Here is a 17,445-nt window from a genome sequence, read left to right on the forward strand (position 1 = left end):
ATGATCATTGATTGGACTGAGTTACGACTGTTTTGATTTAATTTGTCTTAATTTGATCAATTATCTCTGCAGGTTTTACATATGTGTAAAGGGTTTAGCTTAAATCGGTTAACATTGAAATATATAATTGTACAACCTTTACCATGATAATAACACATGCATGTATTAGTTAATCAATTAATTAATAACACTGTGTATAGATTACACAGGATATAATAGTTTGCATAGGCCTACAACTTAGGCTACATGTATATATAATTATTTTGTATATATATACAGTTCTGGAAAAAGAGACCACTCCAAGTTCAGAAATCAATGTTACGTGGTCTTTTAATTTTATATATATATATATATATATATATATATATATATATATATATATATATATATATCCGATATGTATTTAAATGATTCAAACAAGTAATATATTACAAAGTGTCCACTTTCTATTCATATTGTTACACAAAGTTTCGAATTAAAAATCCATACCATTGCAATGCACATTATACGTCGGATGTACACGAAACAATACGGTAACGTCAGCCAGGCAATAAGGAAGCCATGTTGGATTTCAAAAGCGGTTTTGTCACAATAAGCAAAACTGTGTCATGCCTCAACGATAGCGTGAGAGTAACTTGTGTGTAGTTAGTGTGTGTTTTATTACTTTTTTCTTTTGAGTTTTATCTGCACCCACGCGCCGCCATGGTTTTATACTTCACGAGCGCCGGTGAGTAACCCGCGCGCGTCGCACACACACGTGACGCGCCGTGCGGAGAGAAGAGCCGCTGCGGAGGCGCGTTTAGGCCCTTCATTTAACAGCATCTGCGTGCCTTGCATTGCAGCAGCGCTACAGACAATGACAGTTCTCTCGTTGTTGTTTCAGCTTCAAATGAGACTTTACGGAGAGCCTCTGTCTTCTATTACAAGTATATGTCTTCAGCTGCCGTGACTGTTTCACAGCATCTGCAGAGTGCTTCCTGTCCACTGTCTCTGCAGATGGATCAGAAACGACTTCAAACATAAACAGCACGTTTTACATTGGTTCATTTCGACAATACTCGAATAATAATAATAATTATTATTATTATTTCTACCCTACTCGATGGGGCAGTTTTAATACTTATTTGTATGTCTTTACTTTTGCTGTCGAACTGTGTGCTGGTTGTGCCATTGCATATGATATGATGAAATGGTAAATGCAGACCATCCAGTGCAGTTTTTCAGACCCTTCATTATTTAGGGTATCTGAAAAAGAACAGCAGTATACCGTTTAAATCCATGTTTCTCTGAGTATATGTATCCAGAATAGCCACAAGCGCTATAACAGTATTTAACACAACTCACTAAACCTGGATCATGGATTAATAGTTTGTTACCCCGAGAAACGTTACACTAATCAATACAGTTCTTACAATAAACTATACTCTCTGTTCTCTTGTAGTTGTGACACCTCCTTATACTATCTATATGGGAAAGGACAAATATGAAAGTAAGTATTTTTTTCTTCTAAAATGAAAGAAGCATCTGCCTATTTTAAAGACATGCCTTTCTTGCAGTTAAGGATGCTACTTTTTTACCAGGCAATTGTAGCTATTCCAAGTTAAGTGGTTTATAGATAGGTGAGGTTTGCATGTTCTCCCAGGGGCCGTGTGGGATTTGCGGGTGATCTGGCTTCCTCCCACATCCCAAAGACATGCAGCTCAGTTGTGTAGATGGTGTGTAGGTGGTGTGTGTGTGTGTTTTCACCAGATTTGGCTCCAGATAGTCATGACTGTATGGGACGAAGCGGTCACTGAAATGCAAGGATGCTTTATATATAATAACCTGGAGCCCAGCTAGGCTTATTGTTGTATAATATATTTGGAAGACGAAAGCTAATTGGCACAATATCTTTTTTTTCTTCCTCTGTGAAACATCAACCTAAATTGATTTAAAATACTATAACAATGACAGAATATCCATATATCAATGTCTTGCCCTTTGTTTTTCTCACAGATGAAGACCTTATTAAATATGGATGGCCTGAAGACATTTGGTGAGGATATATGTCTATTTAAATCTTTTGTTAATTTCTTCCTACGTAAAGTGAATTTCTGAATGAGTTCCAATGACAAATAATAATTATCGGATAAGTGTGATGATTTTATTTTACAGATTGCTGGAACAAAGAGACCTGCAATTTCAACCGACATTTTAAAACCACATACACAAATGTAATATAAAAAGCCCATATGGGAAACTGGCTATATGAAATCTACAAAAGCTAGCAATACTGGATAAATAACAAATACATAATAATAAATAGTACTGTTGAGGTGTCTCCTACTCCAACCGCATAGTTCCTAATGTACAAAAATAATAAAGTTGCAGAATCTTATTTGGAAGCCATAGTGATTGCTATATTTGGCTCAATATTCCAGCAGTCAAAAGAGTAAAATTAATTGGAGACTGCGTCTGTCAATATGACCCCTACTGAGCACATTTCTAGTATAGATAGCCTGGCCTGGAGGCAGATCTTCTGGGTTCAGCAGCTTGACAGCATCATCTGAATGCAGTCAGCACATGAACCTGGGACTGACTAAATGACAGAACCTTAAGTCATCTTCGGTCCTTCCTGACACATTTGGTTCAGCAGTGGGTAGAAAGAGCTGTCCACATGACATGCTGGTTGGCTTGTTAGTGACTCTTAGAGGAAAAAGTGGCAAAATAGTCTATAATGTTGTATAAATCTGAGTTACCTGAGACAAGGGCATTTTTTCACCATAGCATATTCCAGTAGAGTTATCTAACGCTGCAGTATGTCCAGCAGATGGCTCCAAAATATTAGGCTGGGCATAGACTCAGTGCCCTGATGCAACTTGATCCAACCGGACAGTTTTTCACACAGTAGGCTAGAACTGATGATAGTTTTTATGGCACCAGCTGAGGTACATACACATACACAAGTCAAACCCACCAGAAGCAACTGCACAATGCAAACCTGGCACCAAGTAATTGCAATTTCCCGTAGAAACGTCAAAATGGATTTGAGCGAGGATGGATGGCTTAGAATTATTAATATGATGGGTATCTTTAGGTGCACAGATGCCAGTGCTGATCTTGGGAATGTATGTGTTCATGCTGGGTTGAGCCCTGACATGAGGAACAAGGTGCCTCAGCTAATTGACTGCTGTACTCTCTTCAAGACATATCATAGAGGCATAGTCTCTCACAACAGTCTGATGAGGCCCAGCTTGGCTGTTGTCTAGCTGGGTTGCCTCATGTCCATACATACACACACCGACACTAACCAGCAGCTGAGTGTTGTTGCCGAATCAGTTGTGTTTTCAGGGGTCCACCCTCCTTCATTTTTCTGTCCTGTAAATACCTATAATCATAAGAAAGACGGGCCAGGCTTGAATGTTGAAGAATACTATACATATCTTGATGTCATTACAGTGACAAGGTTGTTACACAGTGTATTCTGTAATATATTAAGACTATGGATTTTGTTCCTTCAGCTTTAATGACCTTGGCATTCAGGAACGATGGTGAACACCCCAAGTTGCCCATCACTCTCTCATCTCTGATGGCTTTCCTGTATCTTAAGATGTAGCTGGATTTCCCTAGTGTTGACAGATTCATTTTAGGGTAGAGAAGACCATGTTAAATGCTGAAGTAGTTACCCACCCCTTTAAGTGTTGGAAAATACTACACAAATCCACCAGATGGCATTGTAAGCACAGTGGGGAATACTGCAGACAGGCAGGCAGGGTATTTGCAGGAAGAAGTGTTTTGGGGTGATGTAGTAATTGAAGAGACAATTTCTCAGTAGAAATCCCATTTTTAAAACTTTGTACTTTTAGTAAGTAACTGATAAGTGATTACCACAGTGATGTGGAAAGTGAAGTGTGTCCTGTCATTAAGAACACAATGTCTAATATTGGATAGTACTCATGGTCTCAGCCCTACTCTACTTTACCTGATTCTAATTTTGTTGTTAACAATTATAAAAATCATCAACTGTTGGGCCTACAGAGTCTCAGGGCCTCATGCATAGCTGGTTAAACATTTTCTTTTCCTCTCTTATTATGACTGCAGGTTTCATGTGGATAAACTGTCTTCTGCTCATGTGTACTTGAGGATGCCAAAGGTAAAATACATTGTTTTATGTTTAATAATCACTTTCATGTACATTTATTCATTCAGCATAGTCTCCCCAAGGCTGTTGTGTGTCTGATTTCACCTGCAGCTGACAGATTAACGCCACTCACCACTTCGCAGTGCGATGTGCTCTGCTCTCCTCCAGCTGCTGTGTGAGAGAGAGGCAGACAGTGGCCTTGAGGACACATGAGCTGTATTAATGCAAGCTGACATCCTGAAAGTGATCACATTGGACTTCTGACTTATTTCTGTGTTGTTGAAACAATGATGAGAGAGGACATTTCAGACTCTGTAAATCTATTGAAAGCTGACCGAGGGGCTGTGGAGCCACTCTGAGAAAGTCAATAGGAAATAGTTTCAGGAGCTGCATGCAATTCCATGTAAAGTGCCGGCACTACATCGCTTTGCAAACCAAAACACATGCCAACTGACCATGTTAGAGACTACTGTAAGCATTTATGAAAACCCAATAAGTTGATATTGCCTTTTTTAATTGTTTAAATTCAATGCTGTTTTTTAAATGTGCTAATACTGGAAATACATTTAATTTTAGGGCCTGACGATAGACGATATTCCAAAAGAAGTGCTGATAGACTGTGCGCAGCTAGTCAAAAACAACAGTATTCAAGGTAATGCATCGGCCAGTCAACCCAAGGTACTGTAAAGGGGGATGGCTTTGCTTAACATGGTGACCAGTCCTACTCGAGTGCAGTGCTCATTGGTCAATAACCTCTGTGTTGCTGACGTCTTCAGGGCTCATTTAGCTCATTATTAAGTCTAACTCTCTCTGGTAGATGCCAGAGAAATCTTTGCACAGATTAAGCTGACATAACTCAATACAGTTTTAACACCTTTCAGCCCATTTAGCAAACTTTTACACTGCTATGTGTTTGTGCTCCAGTGCCAATATCTCGTGGTCATGTTTTTGATTAAAGTAGTTTTATATATTTTTTGTGTTCCCAAAATGTTCACTTGATCCCTTGTTTATATTTGTGAAACCTCTTCATGTTACTGCCATAGTGCTTCGATACAGAGTTCTACTAAGTGTTTAATTATAAATGAAAAAAGTAATGCAAGAATCTAGTCAACAATACAGCAAGCAATAGGCTAAACCTAGAGTTATACAGTGAGGGGAAAAAAGTATTTGATCCCCTGCTGATTTTGTACGTTTGCCCACTGGCAAAGAAATGATCAGTCTGTAATTGTAATGGTAGGTGTATTTTAACAGTGAGAGACAGAATAACAACAAAAAAATCCAGAAAAATGCATTTCAAAAAAGTTATAAATTGATTTGCATGTTAATGAGGGAAATAAGTATTTGACCCCTTCGACTTAGTATTTCATGGCAAAACCCTTGTTGGCAATCACAGAGGTCAGACGTTTCTTGTAGTAGGCCACCAGGTTTGCACACATCTCAGGAGGGATTTTGTCCCACTCCTCTTTGCAGATCCTCTCCAAGTCATTAAGGTTTCGAGGCTGACGTTTGGCAACTCGAACCTTCAGCTCCCTCCACAGATTTTCTATGGGATTAAGGTCTGGAGACTGGCTAGGCCACTCCAGGACCTTAATGTGCTTCTTCTTGAGCCACTCCTTTGTTGCCTTGGCTGTGTGTTTTGGGTCATTGTCATGCTGGAATACCCATCCACGACCCATTTTCAATGCCCTGGCTGAGGGAAGGAGGTTCTCACCCAAGATTTGACGGTACATGGCCCCGTCCATCGTCCCTTTGATGCGGTGCAGTTGTCCTGTCCCTTTAGCAGAAAAACACCCCCAAAGCATAATGTTTCCACCTCCATGTTTGACGGTGGGGATGGTGTTCTTGGGGTCATAGGCAGCATTCCTCCTCCTCCAAACACGGGGAGTTGAGTTGATGCCAAAGAGCTCGATTTTGGTCTCATCTGACCATAACACTTTCACCCAGTTCTCCTCTGAATCATTCAGATGTTGGCAAACTTCAGACGGGCCTGTACATGTGCTTTCTTGAGCAGGGGGACCTTGCGGGCGCTGCAGGATTTCAATCCTTCACGGCGTAGTGTGTTACCAATTGTTTTCTTGGTGACTATGGTCCCAGCTGCCTCATGATGCCTCGTTCTCATGATCATTGAAACTCCACGAGGTGAGATCTTGCATGGAGCCCCAGACCGAGGGAGACTGACAGTTATTTTGTGTTTCTTCCATTTGCGAATAATCACACCAACTGTTGTCACCTTCTCACCAAGCTGCTTGGCGATGGTCTTGTAGCCCATTCCAGCCTTGTGTAGGTCTAAAATCTTGTCCCTGACATCCTTGGACAGCTCTTTGGTCTTGGCCATGGTAGAGAGTTTAGAATCTGATTGATTGATTGCTTCTGTGGACAGGTGTCTTTTATACAGGTAACGAGCTGAGATTAGGAGCACTCCCTTTAAGAGAGTGCTCCTAATCTCAGCTCGTTACCTGTATAAAAGACACCTGGGAGCCAGAAATCTTGCTGATTGATAGGGGATCAAATACTTATTTCCCTCATTAACAAGCAAATCAATTTATAACGTTTTTCTGGATTTTTTTGTTGTTATTCTGTCTCTCACTGTTAAAATACACTTACCATTAAAATTATAGACTGATCATTTCTTTGTCAGTGGGCAAACGTACAAAATCAGCAGGGGATCAAATACTTTTTCCCTCACTGTACTTATGTAAAAAAATAATAATGTTGCATTCATGTGTTTCATTATAAATGAAAACAAAAAGATTCATGCAAGAATCTAGGCAATAATGCAACAATAGGCAAAACCTATGGAATTACCTTTTGAGCTCCTATGTCTGTCCATTGTAAGTTTTGCTCTCAATTGAAGTCAACCTCTTTGTGAGTTATTCAGGTCCCTCAGACATGCCTCTGAACAAAGCTGGGCCTCTCCACGAAGTGGCAGAGGGGCACCTGGCATGCCAGGGGGTCTTGTTATATATTCTGCTGACCTTACAGTGCTCACAGTTCCTGCTCAAAGCAGCAGAGCTATATTGAGAGTTTGCTGTGTCCAGAAGGGCAATTGGCAAAGGTGTGTGATTGTTCTGCCTGTGATCCAGTGCACTGTGAGTCTTTGTTTTGTCCAGTTGCACCCCGGGGGGCTGGCAGGGGTGGATGCCCAAACTGGATCAGCTTCTGTTTTACATTGCTGGAATAAAAAATCTAGTTCTGTTTCTTTTTTTATTTTATTGCACATTTTCCACTTATATAATATATACTGTATTATAAGTACATAATACATGCATAGCTGAAGCTGTTCTGAATCCATAGATACCACATATATAGCAGTAGCATCTATAATAGCTGAGTTATGAGCTCTCTCTCTCTCTCACACTCCTCCCCCATCTCTGGGGATGCTTGGTCTGTAACTGGACACTGATCATATGATCCATTCCCTGCCTGAGACAGGGTTTTTTGGATTAGCTAGTAAAGGCAGATCTCCATGGCACATGACACACATAGTAACATCCTCTCATTGGGCAATTCCAGCCCCATGTGCTGCTTTGCATATTGAATTTCTAAAACCAGGAAGTGCGCGATGTAAACAAACAGCACATAGCTCTTTTCAGCAGAATCTCAGCTATGCAGCTAAAAACACTGCATGTCTTTATCTCAGATCGTTGCCCCAATTTTGGGCGGATCCGCCTAAATCGTCCTCAGAGGGGATTTTTTATTTTTAATCAGTTTCAGGCAAATTATGGCAAATTCTGTAATATTCAACGTTTTACAGTTGATTCAATTTTTATTACCAAATTCCACGATTCCGTCTGCATTTTCCGCATTGCGGAAATCATAGGGCTTTATAATGGCTATTCAGATCAACAGTGAAAGACTGGGAGACCCCAGATGGACTGAAAAGCCATCTATTCAGACAGGTCTGATTCAGAAACTTAAGATATTGGGAACCTGTGAAGAATTCAATTCATTATGTTCCAATCCACATCTGTCATATAAAATACAATGAAGATTTTTTCCTGTCCCCAGTTTATCAAATGAGCTTTTTTTTCTACAGTGGATTGTGCCAGTTTTTTGTGCCAAGCAACATTTTTTCAAATGAAGCGTTTGAATACTTTTAGCTACAACTATGTATATACAGTCTATCCTATTTTCACCCTACATTTAGTGCAATAAATATGAATCATTGAAGTGTACATGTCTTATCAGTGTTTGATGAACACTGATTCAGCCCAGAGAAAGTTGTGAAGGTTACAGTAATTTGAACCGAATAATGACTGCCACTTAATGGAAATCAATTTAAAGTGTATGTAAGTCTATTTTTGCATGCTTGAGTGAAAGGATGAATTGGTAACATTTAATTGGCATTTATTTCCTCTGTAAAAACATACATTTGTCCTCTTGGTTTTGACAGGGTGTAAAATGAACAATATCAATATTGTGTATACACCGTGGGCCAACTTAAAGAAAACAGGAGATATGGACGTAGGCCAGATAGGCTTTCATCGGCAGAAAGAGGCAAGTTGAATATCAATGTTTATATATTTATTAAGTCATTTATGAATGTCATATTTGTTCTCTCCAAAAGCTGATTTGAGTGATTCAAACTATTAATTACAAGAAGCCTCATTGTCTACAGATTTAATTATGGAGTTGAGCTAGAGGCCAGCATCCTATTTTTGTGTATTCATTTTACTTAAACCCCTTACTCCAGTAATCGCTCTCGTATGTTATGAATCTTAGCTGCCTTTTGGTGCTTTTTGGAATTGAAGTACATTTAAGCTCAAAGATTTGCTGTTAAAAACAATATGGTGATGTTTTCTTGTTTAGTGGGGTGATTTTTGTAGCGAGAGACATTGTGTTGTTAAGTGTAGAACAGTATTAGGTCCAGTGTTTTGCTATAGTCCCTTTACACTCCTTTATTCTTCTCTGTCCCCTGTTACTTCTCAGTCTCACTTGGTTTTCTCTCCTATACTTCCCAAACATTTACTTCTGAGCCTTATCCGCATGGGTCTTATCACATTTCTCCCACAGACAAAATAGCATAAACATGGCCTAAAAACAATCTGAAAAATGTGTTTAGCTTCGAGGTGGGAATGTGTGAACAGCAGAATAACAGAAATTTAGACCCAGATTTGAGAAAATAGACTTTATTACTTTAGGCCTAGAGCTGAGAAAGGGGGAAAAGGAGACCATTATAACTCGAAGGGTTAAAGATTACTGATACACAAATTAAAAAAACCTTTCTAGTTCTTTGGATGTGGTAATAAGCTTTAACACAAAAGCATGCTTACATACTGAAATTGAACTTCAATAGTAGAATACAACAGTGTACAGCACATCACACAAAGAGTTCACCTACAGCCAGGACGATGAAGTCATTCAGCTGTGCTTTCTGCAGTGTCCTGAGAATACACAGTCTGTCTGTAGGTGAAGATCGTTGCAGTAGAAAAGAAGATCAACGAGATTGTGAACCGGCTAGAGAAGACAAAAGAAGAGCGGTTCCCTGACCTGGCTGCGGAGAAGGAGGCCAGAGACCGCGAGGAGAGGAATGAGAAGAAAGTGCAGATCCAGGAGGTCAAGAAGAAAGAGAAGGAGGAAATGAAGAAGAAAAAGGAGATGGAGGACCTCAGGTAAAACAAACGTGGTCTATGGTTTAGGAATTGGCGCACTCCTGCGTGTATATTTACTATTAAAAGTTACATCCTAATATATTATTCTACAATACAGTAGTAAAACTTCGTAACGGAGCCCTGTTTTTTTTTTTTTTTCACTTTGGCGATTCGATTTAGGCCTAATGTTTTTCAGTTTACTTATATCTGTGAGGTCTGAGGCTCTGTATTGAAACATATTGTAAAATTTTTTTTTAAACCTTTCAATGGTTTTTACACAAGGTTTGCCACTTCTCCGCCAGGGACAGTCAATTTTAATTTCTATTTTTTCTTCTGGTTTCAGTTCCCATAATTTGTTATTATTCCGCTGTATAATAGATAATAAGTAGATTACTTTCAGATTGAAAGCAGTTTAAGAATTACTAAATTGTGTGTCAGTTTCAGGTATGGATTCACTGTAAAAAGCATGTTTACTTATTTGGTGAACCTTGGTCTTTGGGTTATTTTTATATTTTAAAAATAAATTATAAGTCTCTCTCTGTATAGGCTGTATGTTAATTTCCCTGAACACACCAATTGAAATGTGTAATCTGTTTGAATCCCAACATGAACATTAGAAGGGTTTATTTCACTTTCTCCACATGATGGCGCAAACGATGAGTCCTGCAGTTTAATGCTGTATTTAACACTTCAACTCCAAATCAAGTCACCGCACAGGGTTTGTTATAAAGAGGCGGTTTACCTTTCCGTCATTTTCATTTGGTTCATTGCCCTATAGTGGCGGACAGTGGAACAGGGAATCCAGCTGCTGGTTCCTCCCCTCTTGATCAGGTGTATGGTCACATCTCTGTGGCAACTCATCCCTTGTCCCAATCCATGCATATTTACTTCACTGGCATGAATCACAAAGAGCCACAGCACTGAGGAACTTAAAACTAAACTGATTGTGCAAAAGGTAGAATTGGGAATTTGGGGATTAAATTACTATGTGTTTATTATATAATGTATATCTAAAAATCATCATTATAATCAAAGGTTTTTAGAAAGATGCAGAATATAATTAAAGTTCTTCCCCTAGTTTAAAATGAATTCCATTTTATGATCAGATCACCTATCATTAACTCTATAACAGGGAGGCTGCTCCTGAAAATATATAATTTCTTACAAGCACGAAATCTGTTATCCATATTTTTTCTTTCTCTAGGAGTTATTCCTCTCTTATGAAATCAGACAACATGAAGACAAATGAGGTATGTAACAGATTTTATTTGGCAGATAAGTCTTAAAAACCTCAATCATTCTAGGATTCTCAGCCTTGCTCAAGATGAAACCCTGCTCCCTCTGTTTGGCACTGTGGAGATTTCTGCACTACTGGCTGGATGAGTGTGTGTTTGTCCGCTGCAATGCTGACTCTTCTTCTTTTGTTTTCGTTTTATAGGATGGAAACGATTCTGATGACTTCATGTAAAACTAACAAAATTATATCCGAGGATATGGACAGACACAACCAGTTTGAAAATCTGTTCATGTGAAGAACAACAAATGGTTTTAGTTTATATGGGAAGACACATACGAAGTAAAAAGTGCCAATAACAATCTGAACACTGATGCCCATGAGATCTCTAATTACTTTGTGTGTGCAGCTCAGTCCAAGGTGTTGTGCTGTCCAATTCTTTACAGCTTTAGCTTTCCTGCTACGGGAACAATCTGATCTTTTAGACCCCCTTCATTCACTAAAAGGGAAGCAAATGCCCGCACCATTTCGTCCGGTAGAATCTCTGTAATTGCTTCAATTCAATTGCTTGATTTTCTGACAAATTGAAATGTAAAGATTTCATTCTCTTCCCTGACTTTATGAAGTGTTGTAACTGCTACATTCATACACCTGCAGTGTGAAGATAGTGTTTGTTTTTTGTTTTCTTTTTCAAATAAATATTTACAATATTAGTTCATCCTCTCTGTATCCTCTTTTTCAGTATGCAGTGCTCTGGTTAGTCACTGGTATTCAGACTGGCATTTACTTCATCTTCGTCTTTTATTACTATGGAAGTGTTAATGATTTAATTTTCCATAGATCTTACAGAATTGTGGTGGTTGCAGCCATTTGTCTGATACAGGAGATTCTTTAGTGTCCCAAATATGCAGCCTGTATTAGGAAAGAAATCTCTACAGGCAAGTGTCAGATATCCTCTCGGCAGTGTGCGGTTTCTTCCAAATGCACTCCATCCCATTTTAAGATTTATTCCATAATCTCTGTCTGCGCTGATTTGTTGTCTAAGGTAGACATAACTTTTGACTTCTTCGAGTATCTGTTGATCTACCTCAATTTTCTTAACAAAGCTGTTAAGTATGACATTTGTTTTACTCGGGTTCATTTTAAGTCCAGTTTTCTTTCTGGCATCTGAGAGTTCTTGAAATTTGAAGCTGCAGGGCTTCAGGTGCTTTTGCAAATATGAAGATGTAATCGGCAAAGCAGTTTGTCCAAATAAGATTGTTTAACTCGTTTCCTTTTTCTTCCCAGTCCAAAGTCTTGAACACTTCTCCAAGGGTTGCCGTGAAAAGAGTTTTGGAGAATATTTTTTTGTTCTGAGTAATGCTGCTTTGATCTGTGGTATTATATAGATTAGTCTTTTTTTCAGGTATGAATCACAGTGGGAAATAGTCTCCTTTCACTCATCCTTGTACTGTACCGTTTATTCCCAACTTAATAACTTCCCCAACATTATCCTCCACCATGTGACAGGGCATTGCATATATTCAGTTACTTTATGATATTTGTTACAACATCTTAAATAGCTCAAATAACTTTACATTTAAGTTTTCTGAATTTGTTTCTTAACTGAACTCACCAGTGTTTATTTTATATTTGAACATGTGAAAATGCAGGAAAAGTCAAGCAATGTGGTGCAAAGTAAAATGTACAATAGATAGGCCTACTGGCTTAAGACAACTGAATAATTGGGGAATATCACTTTAAATATTACATTTTACCAAAAATGAACTGGTAGCAGCACATCTCTAGTTGATCGGAGTGATCCTGTCCTATAATGCACTGGTATTTAGGCTCTCATGTTATTTAAGGATATGCAGTATATCACTGCCACAGATCTAAATGATGTAGCTTTTACTGTCCTTGGAGCAGAACATTCTAGGTTCAGACAGAGTTTCTCTTCCTCCCTGTTCAGCACTATGGTATTCGTGAGACCTTCACAAGAACAGCAGTATCTTCAAGCAGTCTTTGCTATAATGTAACACATGGGTGATCTTCAATCTGGAAATTCTTGAAATGTTAAGTGGGAAATAAATCCAGTTTGACCAGAAACCCGTTCGGTTATTCCAGCATTACAATTTGGAATTAGTAAAACTCGGCGGCAAATGTCCCGATTTTGCAGCGCTAATTTCCTGTATGGCATGTGCAAGTGTTTCGTACCTAGATAGACCATAACATTGTGTAGGACGCCTTTCTGTGCGAAAATTTATATGGATATCAAGAGTTTTAAAAATATTACAAATTGTTTAATTGGTCTCTCACTGTGGCTGAAGAAAAGGTGATTCATTTTTTTTAACAGCAGCTTCAGCCCTTGTACCTTAAAAACTACCTTCTATACCTTGTGAAGATCATAATCTTTTTTTTTCTTCTCCATTTTGAATTTAATTTCACATACAAAAGTAATCCATAATAATAAATATATTGTATGATTTTACAGTATATACAAAATGCAAGACCCACAAAACAAAATTGCAAAAATCCCAGTGGAATTGGATTATTATAACCACTGACTTTACCTCACTAGATGGCGTCTCTCTCTTCTGGTGAATGTGAAAAACGAATGCGGATTATGGCAGGGCCATAGCTATAGTTCTGTTCTGGATACTGAATTCCACCTTCGCCACAGAATATAGAAAACCTTGGAAAATAAAAACACAAACCACACATAATCCTAATAATAATAAAGATTGATGGGCCAGTGATAATATTTAGTTCTTTTAAGACTTTGTGCTTTAGTCAATAATATTAGACCTTAGTAAATCAGGCTTCATGTGCATTATATAAAGGCAAAATTCCATAGTGGTAGAAAAAATAGCTTCTGTTCATTAATAAAGATTATTTGTTGAAGCAGAGCAAGGCAGGACACTTTAATTCCATGTACAAACAAATTTAACAGCTGGAATACTTAAAAACATTACATTTTTTCTACATATGTGTCTATTTTGACTAACGTAGGTTGTGTCTGAGACCAACCCGATTGAAATCTCATTTGTTTGTGTATAACAGCAGACTGCCTCTCCCACGAGGAAGGTATCTGAGAGAGTTGTTTATTGCACTCCGCTGTAGAGCCTTTATTACAGCATTCTTGCACAGTGAGAGAATAAGCTGTCAAGGTTACTCTGTCTGCTGTTGTCCACCGGTAACAAAGCAGACAGAGAAACAGACATGTCGGGCTAGAAGAAAAGGAGCACGTCAAGGCTGATTATTGTTGACTGTGTCCAACTCCAAATTCTTCAGCTTCTTTCAAAACAGCCAGGGTATGTCAATAGGCCTTATTCACTGTGCAGCCCCAGATGTTTTCCTTAATTTCTGCCAGTTGTTTACTTCTGCTTTTCGCTGGTGTTAAGGAAGACTAAGAAACAGTCACAACAGTTAAATGATCTGACAGTTATTTCAAATAATAGCACTTCGCTTTATTCTCGTTTTTACTGTGCTCCCACTCTCTCCCGAGAGAGACATGCATCCCACATATTTTCTGCTTATTAAAACCATATATGGTTCCTTTCCAACTATTGTGCACAACGATTTGAGGAGCACGTTGTGGACATCAAACCTAAACATAATTATAAAGTCGGAGTCCAGCTGCTGTTTGTTTTGCCTGTTGGGGTTGTTTTTTCTTGATGATGTGGGAGTAGCCGCGAATTGCAGCTCTGGGTTTAATCCGTGTGTGTCTGAGCCTGTTTGCCTGAGGAACAAACACACTGGGGGGAACGTTTCAAACTAGGGCACAGTGGGAAGATGAAGGAAACCAAAATTGGAAAATTGAACCCAAAATACCAAGTAAGAGCACACCACTTAGTTAAGTATACGACTTTATTAAGTTCTGTATAAGTCCGGCATCGTACAGTGCAGGCAGGCTGCACTTCTATGGCAGACATTCTCTATATTTTCCACTTGGTAATCTGATATTGATCTTAATCTGGAAGAACTCTTGAAGTGTGTGCCCAGTGTTTTCCCTGCCAAACAAAAGTTTAAATCTGTTTACTGGGAAGAAGTCTTTAGCAGTTTGTTTGCATGCAAGAAAGCACTTGTGTTGGGATTGTGTAAAAATAATGTCTTTCTTTATGATATGTATGTATGTATGATTATTATTATTAATGAGATCCTATTGTTTTACAGTTAGTTACAGTAAACACAGAATCTCCATATACTGCTAGTCAAGTCTACTGCTGCCCAGTGTAACATTAAAATGAGAAAAGAATGGATGACAATCACTCCTCAAGCTGTTACCATGGCAATTCCAAAAAACAGGCAAGTCCTTCATAAGAGAGAATGAAGACTAAAAATAAATAAATAAATAAATGACAGAGAAGTCAACACATAACCCACTCACAGCAAGAGGTGGAATCAGGGAGGAGTAACCTGTAAATCATGCAAAATTGAAGTTTTTTTTTCTGTGGTCGGGGGATAATGGGATGAAAACGGAGATGGTGTTCATCTGGTTTTGTATATTATTTCAATTATTGTCCCACAGACAAGCAAATAAAACACCACAGAATGAGAAATCTTAATACTGCACACAAATGAACAGACACATTCTGCACAGGGGACATTATGGTACCGCTCTCCAAGGCAATGTGGAAAGTATGACCGGTCCGGTCGCCTCAGCCCTCTCTGTGTGGCTAGCAATATTCTTGCTCGTAGGAAACAGTCAGTCATCCATTGCAAAATGAGGCGAAAATGAAATACAATTTTTGAATCGGTGGCATGTGAAACAGTCCATGGAGGATAACTTCTCTTATAATGTGCAGAATGTCTGCATAGGCCTGGACCAAATCAAGACTTTGACCTACCCTCAAATAATAACTTCCAAACTTGTACTTATTTATTATCTGTCATAGGCCCCTTTTCTACACCTTATAAATAAAAACGCAATACAAGTGTAATTTCCATTTAGTGGGTGGGTCAAAGTTTTGATTTGGTCTAGCCTTTAGTTTCACATACCAAAAACAATTTGTTTTCAAGGCTTAATTAAAACCCTCATTCATCTGATATCACCTACATGCAACAATTAAGTGTGGTATTATGTATTTATTTTAAACACGGCATCCTGAATTTCCCAACATTACTTGCACAACCTGTTTCAACGTATGTATTCTTGCTTGCCTCTACCTCATTTTTGACCATGTATTGCGTCTCTTTCCCAAAATGTATGTCATCAGTATTTAAAAATATAAGAAGAAAATACTTCTCAGTCATACTGAAGCTCTGTACAAGATGCCAATAAATGAATGCTCAGCCACATCGATTTGGCCTCATTTAGAAATGCATCATTACCACGCTATCGTGGGATAACCCTGCTAAACTGTTCATTTTCGTATACAGGACTTTGATGCTCTGTGTAGCTTGAGCTGTATCACACAGCTCATTAAAACTCCTCAATGCCAAGACATCCTGTAATTCTGCTTTTGAGTTGGTGGTATAAATTGTTTTCATAGATGTGGCTTGATTGCCCGTGGTGGCCTCTCTCACAGCAATACATTACCTAGTGCTGGCTATGACTTGACTTGGCAGGTCTGAGAGGACCACACACAAACCCAGAGGTAGGAGTTGCTCCATAGAGAACATGCATGCAGCGGCAGAGGCAGTGACATGAACAAAGAAGATGTGCTTGACCGGGCACGATCACTCTAGACTGTCCGTCCAACACAAACAAGAAAAGCCCATTAAAAGGAGACCTGGGGTGCTATCATTGGAAAGTGTTTCTATGTGTTGTAACACAATATGGTGCGCACATGGGACTGATTGAATATTTCCTGCTCAGTTTTCTAACAACTCAAACCAAGACACCCTATTACAGAAGCAAATGCATTTGACAGCTGAAAATAATTGAACTGTGTTTAAAACTGGATTTCTTATAAACAAGTAATGTAATACTTTTGTTATTAGTATTCAAGTGCAGTGCCTTCTCTATTCCGTCTCCAGTGGTGAGGAGCATAAATACATGATTTGTGTGAAGAAATTTGAATATTAAAACTTCAGTTGCAGGAGATTTGTTTACAGGTTGCCTGAAAAATGAAAGCCTGAGGGTTTATGATGGATTTTAAATGGTATTGCAGGAGGTATTGACCCCAGTCAGAAGAAACACATTACACATGAAATCCTAATTTTACAGAAGTCAGCACTGGGTTAAAATTTCATCCCATGATTAAATGTTGTTTACCAAAAGCCTCTGCCTATTGGATGGCTGAGAGCCTTCTGTGGTCATGAGTCACAGAGTTCGCATTACCTTATGATTTTCTTCAAAATATAAGCATGCAGAGAGGAGGAGGAAAGAGGAGAGACAATAAGGAGGCACCATATGAAAATCACCATTGATTGCAGGCAGATGGAACAGGATTTAATTTCTTAAGTAAAGTATACACTAAGGTAAAAAAATGCCTGGTGATTTTAGTTATGGTAAGAACATTAGTTTCAAGTTTAAAAATAAGGCTATTTTGCTCATCTTGCTCATGAGCTTTGCG

General features: G+C 38.6%; 1 protein-coding gene across 2 annotated transcripts; it reads left to right on the forward strand.

Annotated features, from left to right (window-relative positions):
• Nucleotides 1–572: 572 nt before the first annotated feature.
• Nucleotides 573–11,658, forward strand: ccdc25 (coiled-coil domain containing 25). Of its 2 annotated transcripts, none has more exons than XM_066707179.1 (9): nt 573–727; nt 1,442–1,489; nt 1,996–2,035; nt 4,081–4,132; nt 4,697–4,772; nt 8,514–8,617; nt 9,530–9,732; nt 10,916–10,961; nt 11,150–11,658. In XM_066707179.1, the coding sequence occupies exons 1-9, from the start codon at nt 703–705 to the stop codon at nt 11,177–11,179; spliced, it is 624 nt and encodes a 207-aa protein (XP_066563276.1). In that variant the 5' UTR covers nt 573–702; the 3' UTR covers nt 11,180–11,658. The 2 variants fall into 2 exon arrangements, with proteins under 2 accessions (XP_066563276.1, XP_066563193.1); XM_066707096.1 differs by lacking the exon at nt 573–727 and adding an exon at nt 875–926.
• The last annotated feature ends 5,787 nt before the right edge of the window (nt 11,659–17,445 follow it).

This window comes from Amia ocellicauda, chromosome 1 (genome assembly GCF_036373705.1).
Source record: "Amia ocellicauda isolate fAmiCal2 chromosome 1, fAmiCal2.hap1, whole genome shotgun sequence".
Lineage (NCBI taxonomy): Eukaryota > Metazoa > Chordata > Actinopteri > Amiiformes > Amiidae > Amia > Amia ocellicauda.